The 20,143-nt window shown below is 50.0% G+C and overlaps 1 protein-coding gene across 4 annotated transcripts in view; it reads left to right on the forward strand.

Moving 5' to 3' along the window:
- The window catches only part of LOC135235136 (metabotropic glutamate receptor 7-like), a 171,210-nt gene extending 151,713 nt beyond the window's left edge, over positions 1–19,497 (forward strand). For all 4 annotated transcript variants that reach the window (XM_064300355.1, XM_064300356.1, XM_064300357.1 and 1 more), the window contains exons 8-10: positions 1,213–2,148; positions 13,556–13,802; positions 17,755–19,497. In XM_064300355.1, the coding sequence (XP_064156425.1) occupies positions 1,213–2,148; positions 13,556–13,802; positions 17,755–17,804 (1,233 nt within the window). In that variant the 3' untranslated portion in view covers positions 17,805–19,497. The remainder of the gene's footprint in view (positions 1–1,212; positions 2,149–13,555; positions 13,803–17,754) is intronic.
- The last annotated feature ends 646 nt before the right edge of the window (positions 19,498–20,143 follow it).

Here is a 20,143-nt window from a genome sequence, read left to right on the forward strand (position 1 = left end):
AATGTGCACTGCGTTAAAATGTCACATAACCACACGGTCCCGCTCTGTGGCTCAGAGCAAAGGGAAATTTATGTGCCTTAGAAATCAGAGTCAGAGACGAGACAAAAAGGGCAGAATAACGAGGGAGGGGGGAAAGATCGGGGGCGCAAAAGTATTACTTCCTGGTTAGTGATTAGTTTTTATTCCTGGTTAGTGATTAGTTTTTATTCCTGGTTAGCGATTAGTTTTTATTCCTGGTTAGCGATTAGTTTTTATTCCTGGTTAGCGATTAGTTTTTATTCCTGGTTAGTGATTAGTTTTTATTCCTGGTTAATGATTTGTTTCAATTCCTGGTTAGTGATTAGTTTCTCTTCCTGGTTAGTGGTGTGTTTCTCTTCCTGGTTAGTGATGTGTTTCTCTTCCTGGTTAGTGATTAGTTTCTCTTCCTGGTTAGTGATTAGTTTCTCTTTCTGGTTAATGATTTGTTTCAATTCCTGGTTAGTGATTAGTTTCTCTTCCTGGTTAGTGACTTGGTTGGGAGCAGTGAACATACCTTATGGCAGAGAGCAGAACAGCAGTGCTGTTGGAGTCTCTGCTCCTCAGCTCAGCGTATGGTGCATTCAGTGATCAGTTACTCCACCCCCACCTTCAGCATCTTTGCACTGCTCACCCACATTATGTCTTAAATGCGTGTGGGATGAGAGGACTTTGAGACTTGGAGAAATGGTTTACACATTCGTCAACTCTTTGACACCTTTATTTATAGGAATATAAATGCATATTTCCATGGTAATTTGAGACACAGAACATTTTGTTTGTTGCTTGCAGAGTGTTTGTCTCTCCAAATGTAACATGTCCCTGTGAAAGAGTAAGAGAGTGTGTGTGTGTGTGTGTGTGTGTAGGTGTGCATGTGTGTGTGCGTGTGTGTGCACGTGCATGTATGCGCATGCGTGTGTGTGCGTGTGCATGCGTGCATGCGCGTGTGCATGTGCATGCATGCGTGCGCGTGTGCGTGTGTGCGTGTACGTAGGTCCTGTACACTGACTAAATGGTTCACTCTCTCTGTTTCCTATAGTAGGGGTCTGACCACTTTCTGTTTCCAATAGAAGGGGTCTGACCACTTCCTGTTTCCTATAGAAGGGGTCTGACCACTTTCTGTTTCCAATAGAAGGGGTCTGACCACTTCCTGTTTCCTATAGAAGGGGTCTGACCACTTCCTGTTTCCTGTGGCAGGTGGAGGACATGCAGTGGCCGGACGGCGAGCAGGACGTCCCGCGCTCGGTGTGCAGCCCGCCCTGCCGGGCGGGGTACAGGAAGAAGCGGGTGAAGGGTGTGGCCTGCTGCTGGCACTGCGAGCCGTGCGACGGGTACCAGTACCAGCTGGACGAGACGTCCTGCCGCCTCTGCGCCTACGACATGCGGCCCACGCCCAACCGCACCGGCTGCCAGCCCATCCCCGTGGTGCGGCTGGAGTGGCACTCGCCCTGGGCCATCGTGCCCGTCTTCCTGGCCATGCTGGGCATCGTCGCCACCATCTTCGTCATGGCCACCTTCGTGCGCTACAACGACACGCCCATCGTGCGGGCCTCGGGCCGCGAGCTGAGCTACGTGCTGCTGACGGGCATCTTCCTCTGCTACATCATCACCTTCCTCATGATCGCCGCGCCGGACGTGGCTGTCTGCGCCTTCCGCCGCCTCTTCCTGGGCCTGGGCATGTGCATCAGCTACGCCGCGCTGCTCACCAAGACCAACCGCATCTACCGCATCTTCGAGGAGGGCAAGCGCTCTGTGACCGCGCCCCGCTTCATAAGCCCCGCCTCCCAGCTGGCCATCACCTCCAGCCTGATCTCGGTGCAGCTGACCGGGGTGTTTGTGTGGTTCGGGGTGGACCCCCCCAGCGCCGTGGTGGACTACGACGAGCAGAAGACCACGGACCCGCAGCTGGCCCGCGGCGTGCTCAAGTGTGACATCACCGACCTGCAGATCATCTGCTCGCTGGGCTACAGCATCCTGCTGATGGTCACCTGCACCGTCTACGCCATCAAGACGCGCGGCGTGCCCGAGACCTTCAACGAGGCCAAGCCCATCGGCTTCACCATGTACACCACCTGCATCGTCTGGCTGGCCTTCATCCCCATCTTCTTCAGCACCGCGCAGTCCGCTGAGAAGGTACATGACCCGCCAAACCCCGCCTGCGTTTGGGCCCCGCTGAGACGTCCTCCTTTAGAGTCTCTTACACACTCACTGTACTACCCAACCCTCCTCTTACACACTCACTATCCTACCCAACACTCCTCTTATACACTCACTGTACTACCCAACCCTCCTCTTACACACTCACTGTACTACCCAACCCTCCTCTTACACACTCACTGTACTACGCAACCCTCCTCTTACACACTCACTGTACTACCCAACCCTCCTCTTACACACTCACTGTACTACCCAACCCTCCTCTTACACACTCACTGTACTATCGAACCCTCCTCTTACACACTCACTGTACTACCCAACCCTCCTCTTACACACTCACTGTACTACCCAACCCTCCTCTTACACACTCACTACTGTCGAACCCTCCTCTTACACACTCACTGTACAACCGAACCCTCCTCTTACACACTCACTGTACTGTCGAACCCTCCTCTTACACACTCACTGTACGGTCGAACCCTCCTCTTACACACTCATTGTACTACCCAACCCTCCTCTTACACACTCACTGTACTACCCAACCCTCCTCTTACACACTCACTGTACTGTCGAACCCTCCTCTTACACACTCACTGTACTGTCGAACCATCTCTCGTTCTGTCCCCAGTGGTGTGTCCTAAATAAGGAGCCGTTTGTTAGTGATTCGGTTTTGCTTAATGGTTCCATGGAGTTTTTGCTGGGTTTTGTCCTCCCTCTTTTTGCTTTGAAACAGTCTGACTGGGGACGGTATAGCAGTGAGTATATTGTGCTTCCTTTCAGAAACACACAGGCAGTGATAAATTTCTGATCTTGGTGGGTTATTTAGATTGTGGCGAGATACTTCACCGCGGGCAGAGTTTGCCCCCGGGGTAGAACCGGTTTGAGTCGGAGGCGCATTCATTGTTCATGTTTGTGAGATTGATGAAATCTCTCTCAGCCTGCTGTCTGTAGCACTGGCAGAAAGACTGCTCTATAAAAGGATTGATTTGCAAAAGAACCAAAACCTTTTGGCTTCACTACCGCCGTGTCCTACCAGTTTCTACCAGACATCTATGGGAGGGCAAACCGCTCTCGCTGGTCGAACGCGCTTGTGGACGGCATATAAAAGCCGAGTGTGAAAGGTGTTCCTCCTACTCCACTCTGCGAGCTTGGCTGTGGTCTGTGGTGTGAAAAGAAGCAGACTGGCAGTAAAACGTGTTTTGGAGGAAAGTCTTCGCCCTTCCAGATTGGCAGTGGGATTTGCACACGATTGTGGCTGTGAACGCAATTCCAAATTGGGGTGGGAATTGGATATGCTCAGTTGGGTGCCAAATTTTTTTAAAAAAGAAAAGAAAATCAGTGGTTTGAAACTATCCATGTTATATTTGCAAATTAATAAAGTATGATTGCCTTTGTAAAGGCTAAATTGCAGCTCAGTTCAAACTGAGTTTTCACTGTGTGATCGTTTGAACTATGTGCCTGATTCGCGCACACAAAGCAGGCCTTCCACTGGTGCAGGAGAAACGCTCTTCTCTTTAATCTGCACATGCAGAGCGATTTCTCACAATGGCTACTTGTGCTCATGAACTTAAATTCAAGACTGATTTTGAAGAGCTCAACATGTCGTTAAGCACTTATTCATATTTTACCCCTTTCAGACGGACTTGATTAAAGAATAATTACTCTCTAGATCAAATTTATTTTGCTGTTGATGTGTTTGTTTGCTGCTGTTATTTCACCATTTCTGAAATAATATCATTTGGTAGAAAAGCTTCTTGGTGCTGCCCCCTTTCTGTCTGCATTCCAATCTGGTTGGAATGTCAGAACACCGCTTTATACATCATATAAATGTCGACGAAGACATCCAGCGGGGAGACTGTTGTCGCCTGCAAATTGGTCCGTTTGCGTTTAAATGCGATGGAACGCTGCAAAACTTTATGCAAATGAGATGAACACGCCTACTCCGCCCACCACAGGAAGCATTGTTCAGTATTGTGTAGTAGGCGGAGCCAGGCTGGAACAGTGAGTGCAATTGCTCTAGCCTTTATTATTGACAACAGAAACGTGGAGATGGATGTTAATATTTACATATGCAGGATCTGTCCACCTGCTCTTAATGGCCATGATGATTATAATGATGATGATGATAGTGTTGATGATGATGGTGATAATGATGATGATGATGGCGATGGTGGTGATGATGATGATGGTGATGATGATAGTGATAATGATGATGATGATGATGATGGCGATGATGATAGTGATGATGGTGATGATGATGATGATGATGGTAGTGATAATGATGATGATGATGATGATGATGGTAGTGCTGATGATGGTGATGGTGATGATGATGATGATGATGATGATAGTGATAGTGATGATGGTGATGATGATGGTAGTGCTGATGATGGTGATGGTGATGATGATGATAGTGATGATGGTGATGATGATGATGATGGTGATGGTGATGATGATGGCGATGATGATAGTGATGATGATGATGGTGATGATGGTGCAGTGTCCCATACCGCGTGCCTTGCAGGGCTTCCTCCTCCAGAATCACATGGTCTCAGGAGTAGGCCATGTGCTGGGACGTGTGCTGATGCACAGGGGAGGCAGAGGTACTGCAGTGATGTGAGGACAGGTGTGCAGATGCGGCTGCAGGTGCAGGTTAAGCAATAAGAATCATTTTCACATGGCACTGTTCTGGTCTGCAAATTCTCTCTCTGTGCTTTTTAAAAACAAACAGAAAAAATGACTGTTAAAATAAACTTTTGCATTGCATCCCCACCACCCCCCTACCCATTTCCCCACCCCCGCCCCCGCGCCCTCCCCCTCTCGGGATTGGACTCCTTTAACACATGCCGCAGAAGGCGGGCGTGGCAGCCGGGGGGGCGGGGCTCTGGTGGCCTGTGAGTAATGAGCGCGTGCAGCAGCTGCCTCCAAGGCAGAGGGCCGTAAATAATGACATCATCGCCGGCGTGGGGACCGTGACCCATTCCTCAGGTCACAGAAGATTCCGGAGAAGATGTTATGCATGAAATATTTATTTATTTATGGTTTTATAGCAGCCCACATGGCGCTCTGTGTCCCAGCCTTCTCTGGGGCTGTAATGACTGAGCTGTGTACAGCCGTTAATCATAGAGCCAAGCCTGCGGCACGCCGCTACACGCCACTAACCACCTGCTATGCACCGCTAACCATCCGCTACGCACCCGCTACGCACCGCCAACCACCCGCTACGCACCGCTAACCACCCGCTACGCATTGCTAACCACGCGCTACGCACCCGCTACGCATTGCTAACCACCCGCTACGCACCCGCTACGCATTGCTAACCACCCGCTACACACCGCCAACCACCCACTACGCACCGCTAACCATCCGCTACGCACCATTAACCACCCATTACACACCGCTAACCACCCGCTACACACCGCCAACCACCCACTACGCACCGGCTAACCATCCGCTACGCACCGCTAACCACCCGCTACACACCGCTAACCACCCGCTACGCACCGCTAACCATTCGCTACACACCGCTAACCACCCGCTAGCACATTCGCTACACACCGCTAACCACCCGCTACACACCGCTAACCACCCGCTACGCACCGCTAACCATCCGCTACACACCGTTAACCACCCGCTACGCACCGCCAACCACCCGCTACGCACCGCTAACCACCCGCTACGCACCGCTAACCACCCGCTACTCACCCGCTACGCACCGCTAACCACCCGCTACGCACCGCTAACCACCCGCTACGCACCGCTAACCACCCGCTACACACCGCTAACCACCCGCTACGCACCGCTAACCACCCGCTACGCACCGCTAACCACCCGCTACACACCGCTAACCACCCGCTACACACCGCTAACCACCTGCTAACCACCCACTACACACCGCTAACCACCCGCTACGCACCGCCGCCCTGCACCCTGTTACCCTGCTCTGAGCTCTGTTACCCTGCTCTGAGCTCAGTTACCCTGCTCTAAGCACTCTGTTACCCTGCTCTGAGCACTCTCTTACCCTGCTTTGAGCTCTGTTGCCCTGCTCTGAGCTCAGTTACCCTGCTCTGAGCACTCTGTTACCCTGCTCTGAGCTCTGTTACCCTGCTCTGAGCACTCTCTTACCCTGCTTTGAGCTCTGTTGCCCTGCTCTGAGCTCAGTTACCCTGCTCTGAGCACTCTGTTACCCTGCTCTGAGCACTCTGTTGCCCTGCTCTGAGCCCAGTTACCCTGCTCTGAGCACTCTGTTGCCCTGCTCTGAGCCCTGTTACCCTGCTCTGAGCACTCTGTTACCCTGCTCTGAGCACTCTGTTGCCCTGCTCTGAGCTCTGTTACCCTGCTCTGAGCACTCGGTTGCCCTGAGATGCCCTGACTCGGTTCTCCTCCTGTGTTGTTTTAATCGTCACAGTAATCCTCTGACTTTAGTTCTTTGCTTCTCATCAGCCACTGATTTTCTTTGAGTTGTTACAAAGAAATGAAACGTGTCAGAGCAAGCAAATTAAATCCATTCTGTTTGAGAAACAGCACCAATCAGTTTCCTGGTATTATTTTAATTTAATAGAATCACTGGGGTCATTGATAGAGAATGCAAGAGTAATGAAGAACAGGATGAGCAGGTAGAGTCCTGGGTAGGAGAACGTGCACTCAGAATAGAGGTAGACCTGCTGTTTAGTGCAAACAGCTACTAGCTCGTTAGCACAACCAACCACCTGCTCATTAGCGCAAACAGTCACCTACACGTTAGCACAAACAGTCACCTGCTCATTAGTGCAGATAGCCACCAGCTTGTTAGCAACAACAGCCACCTGCTCATTAGCAAACCAAACCACCTGCTCATTAGCACAAACAACCACCTGCTCGTTAGCGCAAACAGCCACTAGCTCATTAGCACAAACAACCACCTGCTTGTTTGAGCAAACAGCCACCTGCTCGTTAGCACAGATAGCCACCTGCTCGTTAGCACAAACAGCCACCTGCTTGTTAGCACAGATAGCCACCTGTTCGTTAGCACAGATAGCCACCTGTTCGTTAGCACAGATAGCCACCTGCTCGTTAGCACAGATAGCCACCTGCTCGTTAACACAGATAGTCATCTGCTCATTAGCGCAAACAGCCACCTGCTCCTTAGTGCAAACAGCCACCTGCTCGTTAGCACAGATAGCCACCTGTTCGTTAGCACAGATAGCCACCTGCTCGTTAACACAGATAGTCATCTGCTCATTAGCGCAAACAGCCACCTGCTCCTTAGTGCAAACAGCCACCTGCTCGTTAGCACAGATAGCCACCCGATCGTTAGCGCAAACAGTCACCTGCTCATTAGCGCAAACAGCCACCTGCTCATTAGCACAGATAGCCACCTGCTCGTTAACACAGATAGCCACCTGCTCGTTAACACAGATAGTCAACTGCTCGTTAGCACAGATAGTCATCTGCTCCACCACATGGTGGATCATGGGGCTTCTGGTCAGTACATAACGCATGCAGACATGGTGATGAGGTTTAGTTGCTGTTCGGCCCAACGTTAGAATGGGTGATCTAAGCGTGGTCTAAGTGACTCAAACTGTGGTGTGCTTGCTGGTGCCAGATTTTGTAGTAGCAGTGCTTCCAGCAGGGTAATGCGCCATGGTACAAAACACACATCATCTTGAGCTGGTTCCCCAAACATCACAAAGACTCCAGTATACTTCTATGGTCTGCACAGCCCCCTGATCTCAGTCTAACACAGCACCTTTGGGATGAGGTGGAATGGGAGGTTCACAGCACGAATGTGTGGCCAAAAAAATCTACAGGAACTGCATGATGGTATCAAGTCTGCATGGACCAAAATCCCTAAGCGGTGTTTCCAGCACCTTGTTCTATCCATGCCAAAGAAATGCAGGCTGTGAGTGAAGTTAAAGGGGAAGCACACACATGCGGTCTCTGAGTGAAGTTAAAGGAGAAGCACACATGCCAGCTCTGAGTGAAGTTAAAGGAGATGCACACATGCGAGCTCTGAGTGAAGTTAAAGGAGAAGCACACATGCGGTCTCGTAGTGAAGCTAAAGGAGAAGCACACATGCGGTCTCTGAGTGAAGTTAAAGGAGAAGCACACACATGCGGTCTCTGAGTGAAGTTAATGGAGAAGCACACGTGGTCCCTGAGTGAAGTTAAAGGAGAAGCACACATGCGAGCTCTGAGTGAAGTTAAAGGAGAAGCACACATGCGGTCTCTGAGTGAAGTTAAAGGGGAAGCACACACATGCGGTCTCTGAGTGAAGTTAAAGGGGAAGCACACATGCAAGCTCTGAATGAAGTTAAAGGGGAAGCACACATGTAGTCTCTGAGTGAAGTTAAAGGAGAAGCACACACATGCGGTCTCTGAGTGAAGTTAAAGGAGAAGCACACATGCCAGCTCTGAGTGAAGTTAAAGGGGAAGCACACATGCGAGCTCTGAGTGAAGTTAAAGGAGAAGCACACAGGCGAGCTCTGAGTGAAGTTAAAGGAGAAGCACACATGCGAGCTCTGAGTGAAGTTAAAGGAGAAGCACACAGGTGAGCTCTGAGTGAAGTTAAAGGGGAAGCACACATGCGAGCTCTGAGTGAAGTTGAAGGAGAAGCACACATGCGAGCTCTGAGTGAAGTTAAAGGAGAAGCACACATGCGAGCTCTGAGTGAAGTTGAAGGAGAAGCACACAGGCGAGCTCTGAGTGAAGTTAAAGGAGAAGCACACAGGCGGTCTCTGAGTGAAGTTGAAGGAGAAGCACACAGGCGGTCTCTGAGTGAAGTTGAAGGAGAAGCACACAGGCGGTCTCTGAGTGAAGTTGAAGGAGAAGCACACAGGCGGTCTCTGAGTGAAGTTAAAGGAGAAGCACACAGGCGGTCTCTGAGTGAAGTTAAAGGAGAAGCACACAGGCGAGCTCTGAGTGAAGTTAAAGGGGAAGCACACATGCGAGCTCTGAGTGAAGTTAAAGGAGAAGGACACATGCGGTCTCTGAGTGAAGTTAAAGGAGAAGGACACATGCGGTCTCTGAGTGAAGTTAAAGGAGAAGCACACAGGCGGTCTCTGAGTGAAGTTAAAGGAGAAGGACACATGCGGTCTCTGAGTGAAGTTAAAGGAGAAGCACACAGGCGGTCTCTGAGTGAAGTTAAAGGAGAAGCACACAGGCGAGCTCTGAGTGAAGTTAAAGGAGAAGGACACAGGCGGTCTCTGAGTGAAGTTAAAGGAGAAGCACACAGGCGGTCTCTGAGTGAATAATGTGCAGTAAAAGCACTTAAGCCCGTTGCTTCTGTGCTGATTCGGGGACTCTGAGTCCAGCCAGCCAGGCTGCTGCTCATTGTTCCCTCCTGGTTCATTTACTGAGTGCGCTGGAGCCGTTCCTGTTGGGTCAAGTGCTGCGTTTGCTGTGTGCGCACAAGCACATAATGTACAAATTCATATTTTACACATTTTCCTTTTTAAACTGTGGCCATGCTCATAGTGTGGGCTAAATGCATTATATTTGTTATGAATGTTTGAGTGAAATCCGCGCTGTTGAAGGTCTGGCGGAGTTAAAGCTGCCTGTAAGAATTATGTAAACGCTTGTGGTCCTGCTGTGGAGGTAGATTTCCTCCTTTGACAGCGTAACGTGCTGAATCCAGTTATACCATCCTCCCACTGCAGTTCGCTCTACATTTATAATCCTCACTGGTACCCATGGCAACTGCATCAGGTTTTTCTGGGGAAAAATGCAAAATGTAACTGTAAATAATTATAGCTGCATTTATTAGTAATATTCGATGTGTATAATTATCTTGTTTGTTTTTTTATCTGTTTAGATTCCTGTAGAAGGGCTCTGCAAGTGTGTAACGAGTCGCTGAGTCTTTGGGCTGTTGCAGGTCTCTGTGTGTGAGCACAGATGCCTAGCTCTCCTGGGGGGGGGGGGGGGCTGTGCTCTGTTTTTATATTTTATACGGACGCTGGCAGAGGTGTCATTAAAGGTGGAAAGTGGAAATGCCAAGCTCCAGCGTGGTGTAATGTGATGCATTATGGGGGATTGTGTGGTGATGTCATCCTTCGTGAGTGATTTGTTAAGGTGGGGCATTTTTCAGTGCTGTGACATGTTCAGCCTCAACTCTGAATATTTTGCTGAAAATGATGTTAAAACAGAAATGCTGAATGTGACCTTTTCGCACTGCTAAATTACCACAAAGTGTCAAAGTTCTGGGTCAGGTCTGGCAACTACTGCAGTTTTTAAATAAAAAACAGGAGCGTGTGACAAGGCTGTAAAAGCACACTAGTGGCTTGTGTGGATGGTGATTAGCTAACTGCAGCATAAAAAATGCTCTTATTTGTATTATGTTTGTACATGCATACACACACACACATTTGCACAGCTGGTAAAGCTGAACCCCTCTATAGACAGGGCCTCTTTTCTATAGACAGGGCCTCTCATCTATAGACAGGGCCTCTTACCTATAGACAGGGCCTCTTACCTATAGACAGGGCCTCTTATCTATAGACAGGGCCTCTTATCTCAGTCTGGTCATCAGACTGCCCCTCTGATCCTTTCTCTGGGGATCGCTGTGTTGTATGTTTGCCCAGTTGGCGTATTGATCGGTTTTCTCATCGTCTGATTGAAGATGTATTTCAGACATAATGGAAAGGTCAAGGTCATTGTTCAACCACACAAATCCCCACCCCCTCTTCCTCCCCCTCCCCTCCTCCTCCCCACACGCCCTCCCAGACACTTTCACTGAGGACATGCCCCTGAGAAGAGGACATTCTGCAAAGGCACATATCCGCAGAATACTTTTTTTGGGATCATAAAAAATATGTTTTCTGACCAGCAAGGATCGAGGTCACACCGCAGAGTGCTAAGAGTATCTGCCATGATGAAGGCTGCAAACACCACCGCATGAACCTAACCCCACACACAGACACAGTGCATCTCTAGAGCTCTACCACACACACACAGACACAGTGCATCTCTAGAGCTTTACCACACACACACAGACACAGTGCATCGCTAGGGCTTTACCACACACACAGACGGTGCATCTCTAGAGCTTTACCACACACACAGACACAGTGCATCTCTAGAGCTTTACCACACACACAGACACAGTGCATCGCTAGAGCTTTACCACACACACACAGACACAGTGCATCGCTAGAGCTTTACCACACACACACAGACACAGTGCATCGCTAGAGCTTTACCACACACACAGACACAGTTCATCGCTAGAGCTTTACCACACACACAGACACAGTGCATCGCTAGAGCTTTACCACACACACACAGACACAGTGCATCGCTAGAGCTTTACCACACACACACAGACACAGTGCATCGCTAGGGCTTTACCACACACACAGACACAGTGCATCTCTAGAGCTTTACCACACACACAGACACAGTGCATCGCTAGAGCTTTACCACACACACAGACACAGTGCATCGCTAGAGCTTTACCACACACACACAGACACAGTGCATCGCTAGGGCTTTACCACACACACAGACACAGTGCATCTCTAGAGCTTTACCACACACACACAGACACAGTGCATCGCTAGAGCTTTACCACACACACAGACACAGTGCATCGCTAGAGCTTTACCACACACACACAGACACAGTGCATCGCTAGAGCTTTACCACACACACACAGACACAGTGCATCGCTAGAGCTTTACCACACACACACACAGACACAGTGCATCGCTAGAGCTTTACCACACACACAGACACAGACACAGTGCATCGCTAGGGCTTTACCACACACACACACAAACACAGTGCATCGCTAGAGCTTTACCACACACACTACACACAGACACAGTGCATCGCTAGAGCTTTACCACACACACACAGACACAGTGCATCGCTAGGGCTTTACCACACACACACACAGACACAGTGCATCTCTAGAGCTTTACCACACACACACACACACACACAGACACAGTGCATTGCTAGAGCTTTACCACACACACAGACACAGTGCATCCCTAGAGCTTTACCACACACACACAGACACAGTGCATCGCTAGAGCTTTACCACACACACACAGACACAGTGCATCTCTAGGGCTTTACCCCACACACAGATACAGGGCATGGCTAGAGCTTTACCACACACACAGACACACACACAGGCAGAGTGCATCGCTAGAGCGTTACCACACACACAGACACAGTGCATCCCTAAAGCTTTACCACACACACAGACACAGTGCATCGCTAGAGCTTTACCACACACACAGACACAGTGCATCGCTAGAGCTTTACCACACACACACACACACACACACACACACACACACAGACACAGTGCATCGCTAGGGCTTTACCACACACACACACACAGACACAGTGCATCGCTAGAGCTTTACCACACACACACAGACACAGTGCATCTCTAGGGCTTTACCACACACACAGACACAGTGCATCGCTAGAGCTTTACCACACACACACAGACACAGTGCATCGCTAGAGCTTTACCACACAGTGTGCAGCACAGTGCAGTGCAGTGCAATGTAATGTAATGCATTTCCTCCTGTCCTCCCTGTATAGTGCTATGTAGGGTCTGACTTACTGATTGGCTGTGTGCAAGTGTCCTGCAGTATAGACTGAAATCTGACTGGCTGTGGGCTGGTTTCCTGCAGTATAAACTGGAATCTGATCGGCTGTGTGCAAATGTCCTGCAGTATAGACTGAAATCTGATTGGCTGTGTGCAGGTTTTGTAAGTTCCCACTGAAACCTGATTGGCTGTCTGAGATGATGGACAGATGGTACTTGTTATCTGTCTTTCCCTCTACACCCCTCCCAGCCCTTTTACAAGGTAGTGTATGTGCAGAGTTTTAGATATCACCCCTCACCCACACACCCTCCCCCCCCCCCCCCACTCCTACTCAGCCAGGCTACCGTTACCGTAGAAACGCACTAACCAATAAAATCTTGAAAAACCTTCCCAGCTACACCTGGTAGAAGGAGTAGACATGGGGCCTCCAGGCATGTTCTGTCCTTTTTACAAACTTTACAAACATAAAAAGCTGATAATAATCATACTGTGTACAATATTGTGCCTTATTTTTCTCTCACCACTGAAATGTTGAAGTACTGTGATAGTTGTGTGTTCAGTGTGATCAATGTGTGATAGTTTTACGCTCACAGTGTGATAGTTGTGTGCTCACATTGTGCTAAATGTTTATGATATATGTGTGATAGTTGTGTGCTCAGTGGGATATATATGTGATAGATATGTGATAGTTGTGCGCTCACGGTGTGTGATAGATGTGTGATATTTGTGTGATAGGTGTACCGCTCACAGTGGGATAGATGTGTGATAGTTGTGTGCTCACGGTGTGTGATAGATGTGTGATAGTTGTGTGATTATTGTGTTCTGTTGTGTTCCCAGTTGTACATCCAGACGAGCACGCTCACCATCTCTATGAACCTGAGTGCGTCGGTGGCTCTGGGGCTGCTGTACATGCCCAAGGTGTACGTGATCATCTTCCACCCGGAGCTCAACGTGCAGCGCAGGAAACGCAGCTTCAAGGCCGTCGCCACGGCAGCCACCATGTCCTCCCGCCTGGCGCACAAGGCCAGCGAGCGGCCCAACGGCGAGGCCAAGACCGAGCTGTGTGAGAGCGCCGACCCCAGCGGTGAGGGGGGGGGGGGCAACGACCCCAGCGGTGAGGGGGGGGCACCGACCCCAGCGGTGAGGGGGGGACGGGGGGCACCGACCCCAGCGGTGAGGGGGCAACGACCCCAGCGGTGAGGGGGGGCACCGACCCAGCGGTGAGGGGGCAACGACCCCAGCGGTGAGGGGACGGGGACGGGGGGACGGGGGGGGCAACGACCCCAGCGGTGAGGGACGGGGAGGGGGGGGGCAACGACCCCAGCGGTGAGGGGGGCAACGACCCCAGCGGTGAGGGGGGCAACGACCCCAGCGGTGAGGGGGGGGGCAACGACCCCAGCGTGAGGGGGCACCGACCCCAGCGGTGAGGGGTAACGCAAATTTACCACGGGTAAATTTATGTCACGCGGTAAATTCTTATGAGACAAAGTGTTGAGCTAACGCCATACTGTATCTTATATGAGACGTGGTTGTGAGCTGATACTGTGTTTAGCATGTTGCCCATTTTAACCCTTAAAGTGGGGTGCAGTGAGCACGGAGGGCCGAGCAGGGGGGTCAGTAGTATTCCTGTGTGACGTCAGAGGAGAGAGCACCTTGAGCTGACGTCTCTGCAGTGACATGTTATTACACAGGATCAATATGCAGCGTTCCCTCCAGCACAGGCAGAGAGCGAGCAGCCTGCGCGTGCATTCAATAACACATTACCTCTCCCATATTCATCTTCTTCTTCACACTTCATCATCTCTGTACAGCACTGTGGCCCAGAGCAAACTAACCCTCACAGTACCCTGCTCTTTATAGATGTGCTGTTGACCACTGTGGAGCTAATTTTACTCATACAAAACTATTCCATTAGTGTTACATTACAATCACCTAGCTTATCCATAGCAGGGGCGAGGGGGGTGAGTGAGGGAGAGAGGGAGCTAGGGAGGGGCAGGGAGAGAGAGAGGGAGGGAGGAAAGAGGGAGGGAGGGAGGGGGCAGGGAGGAGAGAGTGAGGTAGGGTGGGAGCAAGGGAGGGAGGGAGGGACAGAGGGAGAGGGGGGCAGAATTACGGACTGAGATACAGCAATATTCAGTGTTCTGCTCATACAAAGTTCACAGTGTGCAGGGGGGATTATGGTGTGTGGGGGTGTACGGGGTATGGTGGGGGGTATATGGTGTGTGGGGTACGGTGGGTGTGTATGGTGTGTGGGGGGGGGGTTATGGGGTACGGTGGGGGGTGTATGGTGTGTGAGGGGGGGTACAGTGCGGGGGTGTGGTGCTCTGGATGGGAGCAAGGCTGCTCCTGAATGCACTTAACTCAGACGCTTCTTACACACATCTCTTACACACATCTCTTACACACATCTCTCACACACATCTCTTACACACATCTCTCACACACATCTCTCACACACATCTCACGCACTATCAAACCCTTTTAAAGCCCCTATCAATTATGTATTGGCTCTGCAAACACACCCAGCCGAGAACTCTCACACAGAGAACCTTTCAAACTTATCCATTTATACAGCTGGATGTTCAGGTCAAATGCCTCACTCAGGGATACAACTGCAGAGATCCCTGACCTCGGGGAGGGGGGGGAGGGAGGGGCAGTCTGTGATCCCTGACCCCTGGGGAGGGGGAGGGGGGGGCAGTCTTTGGATCCCTGACCTTGGGGTGGCAGTGAGAGCCAAGGCCACCCTGGGAAATGGCGATGAAAGGCCTGATGTCTTTACGTCTTTCTGCAGCATGAAACCAGCAGCGTTTAGAGGCAAACCTTCTCTCTCACTTTACCTCTTCACTCTATATCTTGCACACACACACACACACATACGCTGGGCCATAATGCACTGTTCCTGCAGGGAATGACTGGACCATAATGCACTGTTCCTGCAGGGAATGACTGGACCATAATGCACTGTTCCTGCAGAATGCTGGACTATGCACTGTTCCTGCAGGGAATGACTGGACCATAATGCACTGTTCCTGCAGGGAATGACTGGACCATAATGCACTGTTCCTGCAGGGAATGACTGGACCATAATGCACTGTTCCTGCAGGGAATGACTGGACCATAATGCACTGTTCCTATTCGTGTGTCAAAAGCCATTTCATCTGAGTTTAAAAAGTGACCCCAAATGGCTTTAATGACTTGTGTGTCCTGTTATATGCGGTGCGGGTGTATTGCATATGACATGACAGACAATTATATTACTTATTCATCATGCATCTGTTTCATATTTTTAAAAAATACATTTCCAGTATTTATGTCTGTAGAAGAGGAGGAAACGCACGCCTGTGTAAAGCCATGCTAGGCCGGTGCAGGACTGAGTCATGTCCGCAGGTCTGAGCTCTGATAGCTGATACATTTCCACGCTTTATTTAGCACCAACAGCAGCGGTTTGAGCCCGCGTGCTCTCCAAGCTCATCAGAGCGAAGAGGCTCTTAACATCACTGTGATGATGAGCAAAGCAGGGAACAGGAGCTGTCCGTGGGCCTAGGACTTCCCTTTAATGCCCAGTCCGTGGGCCCAGGACTTCCCTTTAATGCCCAGTCCGTGGGCCCAGGACTTCCCTTTAATGCCCAGTCCGTGGGCCCAGGACTTCCCTTTAATGCCCAGTCCGTGGGCCCAGGACTTCCCTTTAATGCCCAGGGTTTATATCTGCTCTCACAGTCAAGGGCCTCAGTGGCTGCAGTCTTATGTGCCAGACACAACGACATGCTACACACCTCTCACCTGCTCGGGCTACTGTGTGTGTGTGTGTGTGTGCGCGAATGTGTGGGTGTATATGTGTGTGCGTGCGCATGTGTGTGTGTGCGCGCATGTGTGGGTGTATATGTGTGTGCGTGCGCATGTGTGTGTATGTGTGTGTGCGTGCACACGTGTGTATGTAGGTGTGTGTGTGTGCGCGTGTGTGTGTGTGTGTGCGTGCACGTGTAGGTGTGTGCGTGTAGGTGTGCGTGTGTGTGTACGTGTGCGTGCACGTGTAGGTGCGTGTGCGTGTAGGTGTGCATGTGCGTGTGTGTGTATGTGTGTGTATGTGTGTGCAGCTCAAATGCAGTGGCCTTATTTCTCAGACAAAACGACACGCTCGGGCTGCACCTTTTCATCTTGCTGAAGTGAATTAATTTGCTCATGACGAACATGATTATACCTGGGATCCTGCTCACCTGCTACTCCCAGGCAGCAGTGTAGTATAATGGGCAAGGAGCTGGTCCTGTAACCTAAAGGTCCCCAGTTCAGTTCTCAGGCAGGACACTACTGTTATACCCGTGAGCAAGGTACTTAACCTGCATTGCTTCAGTATATATCCAGCTGTATAAATGGATGCAATGTAAATGTGTGAAAAGTTGTGTAAGTTGCTGTGGATAAGAGCGTCTGTTAAATGCCTGTAATGTAATGTAATGGCTCCATCAGATCCAGCTCCTGTCCTGTCCTAACCCAGTGCTAGAGCTATGAGAGAGCAGGCGGCAGGCGGCAGGGCACGGGGCTGTTTACCCACTGAGGCACATTTAAACACCGCCCTCTCTCCTCTCTTTCTCCTCTCCCCTCTCTCTTTCTCCTCTCTCTCTCCTCCCCTCTCCCTCCTCTCTTTCTCCTCTCTCTCTCCCCTCTCTCTCCTCTCCCCCTCTTTCTCCCTCTCTCTCCCTCCCTCTCTTTTCCTCTTTCTCTTCTCACTTTCTCTTCTCTCTCTCTCCTCTCCTCTCTCTCTCTCCTCTCCCTCCTCTTCTCCTCTCTCTCCTCTCTCTCTCCCCTCCCTCTCTCTCTCTCCTCTCCCCCTCTCTCTTTCTCCTCTCCCCTCTCTCTTTCTCCTCTCTCTCTCCTCACCCTCCCTCTGTCTCTCTCTCTCTCCTCTTTCCTCTCTCTCCTCTCTCCCTTTCTCCCTCTCTCTCCCTCTCTCTCTCCTCTCCCCCCTTTCTCCTCTCTCTCTCTCCCCCCTCTCACTCTTTCTCTCTCTCTTTCCTATATCCCCCCTCTCTCTCTCTCTCCAGGCACCGCCGTGAAGAAAAACTATGTGAGCTACAACAGCCTGGCCAGCTAAAGCCCGGAGACCCGCCATCACTCTCCCGCTCTTCTGTGCGGGCGAACGGACAGACGGACGGACAGATGAGAGGGACAGACGGACTCTTGCACAGCAAGGCCCCCCCCCACTCCGGCACGGAGGTGTGGGCCTTCTCTTTCACAGAGGGTGTAGGCCTGCTCTTTCACAGAGGATGTAGGCCTGCTCTTTCACAGATGATGTAGACCTTCTCTTTCACAGATGATGTAGGCCTTCTCTTTCACAGAGGATGTAGGCCTGCTCTTTCACAGAGGGTGTGGGCCTTCTCTTTCACAGATGATGTAGGCCTGCTCTTTCACAGAGGGTGTAGACCTTCTCTTTCACAGAAGGTGTAGACCTTCTCTTTCACAGAGGATGTAGGCCTTCTCTTTCACAGAGGGTGTAGGCCTTCTCTTTCACAGAGGATGTAGGCCTTCTCTTTCACAGAGGGTGTGGGCCTTCTCTTTCACAGATGATGTAGGCCTTCTCTTTCACAGATGATGTAGGCCTTCTCATTCACAGAGGCTGTGGGCACAGTCTTCGGTTTGGAGGCTGCGCAGAACCCTGTAAAGACACAGCCGTGCGATTACCGTGCAAACGAGCATGAGGGCTGGAAACTAAACCGCGTTTCAGGAAGAGAAAGACCAGCTTCATGCTCTGTAGTCCCAAAAACAGGAGAAAGAGTCAGAGGAGAATGGTGGAGCTGGATGGAGTGGCGCCCCCTAATGGTTGGTGGACACGGTGCCTGCAGGTTGGTCCTGGGTTTGAGCCTTTGCTCTAATGGGATGCCCCCCCCCTCCCCTCCCCTCTTTCAGAGTAGGGTTTTTACGCAGTTACACACCTGTGAGCGAGAGTTATTTTTTCAGTTTTACGCACCTGGTACTGATTGTTCCAGTTTTTCACCAGTTCTCACATTTGTTTTGCTTGCTAGATGCACAATTTATTAAAGCCATATTCTTCTCTATGAGGTTATATCATTTTTATCATAGTTACCTTTTTATTGCCTTGTTTTATAGTCTGTAACTGTACACATTGTGTACAATGGTAAGAAAGTGATGTCAGTTATTTGTAAAAAAAAAAAAGAAAAAAAAAGAAAATTAATGAGTCATTCACTTTCCACGCTTCTCCAAATCTCTAACATGTTTATTTTCTTTTTATTTACATTTTTCTCTGAAATTGTAGCCTTGAGAAAGACAGTTGGGTTTTAACTTTGCTGGTGACTGTTTCAGTATTTATGAGTGTGTCCGTCCAGGACCACAGATATTCAAAAGATGTTTAAATGGTTTTAGAGTTTTAGGTTTGGGGTGAAGGTTTCCCATCTGCACACCTCTGGTTACACATGATGTTCACTTGCATGCCTGTTATGTTTAATGAAAAAAATGTATAAAATATAATTTCCAGCCAGAAACTTCCTTCTTTTGCTCCGATGTTCCCTTTCTCCAGGCAGAATATGGCTTTAATCCATCTGGGGGTTTATTTCTGCCTGCAACCATGGAAACGGCTTGAGAAAAACGGAATTGTATATAAATATATATTTAAAAATGGAAAAGCATGTATGTTTTATACTGTTTGTACTGAGTATATTTACGCTCTTGTGCCAATCTTGTGGAAGAGTTCAGTTTGGCCATCATCTCAGTGTACTGTGGTTTTGTCTGATGTGTCGACATGAAATAAATCCATTTTGTTATCTTTTGTATTCCCGGCAATGAGAGAATAACTGGTCCTTCTCATGTGAGTGTGTGCTACTGGTGCATGTGTGTGTGAGTGTGAATATCACCTTTGAGTTCATCGTGTGTGTGTTGTGGAATGAGTTGGAATATCACGTCGTAGGTGTGCTGTGTGTGTGTGTGTGTGAATATGCACGCTCGTGAGTTCGGTGAGTGTGGGGTGTGAATATGCACGCTGTGAGTTTGGTGAGTTGTGTGGTGTGAATATGCACGCTTGTGAGTTCGCGTGAGTGTGTGAGTGTGAATATGCACGCTCGTGAGTTCGCGTGAGTGTGTGAGTGTGAATATGCACGCTCGTGAGTTCGTGAGTGTGTGTGAATATGCACGCTCGTGAGTTCGTGTGAGTGTGTGTGAGTGTGAATATGCACACTCGTGAGTTCGCGTGAGTGTGTGTGAGTGTGCATATGCACGCTCGTGAGTTCGCGTGAGTGTGTGTGTGTTGGTGAATATGCACGCTCGTGAGTTTGCTGTGATGTGTGATGATGCACGCGTGATCGCGTGATGTGTAGTGTGATATGCTCTGTGAGTTCCCGTGAGTGTGTGTGTGTGAGTGCGAATATGCACACTCGTGAGTTCGTGTGAGTGTGAATATGCACGCTCGTGAGTTCGTGTGAG

Source organism: Anguilla rostrata, chromosome 11, assembly GCF_018555375.3.
Source record: "Anguilla rostrata isolate EN2019 chromosome 11, ASM1855537v3, whole genome shotgun sequence".
In the NCBI taxonomy this organism is placed as follows: domain Eukaryota; kingdom Metazoa; phylum Chordata; class Actinopteri; order Anguilliformes; family Anguillidae; genus Anguilla; species Anguilla rostrata.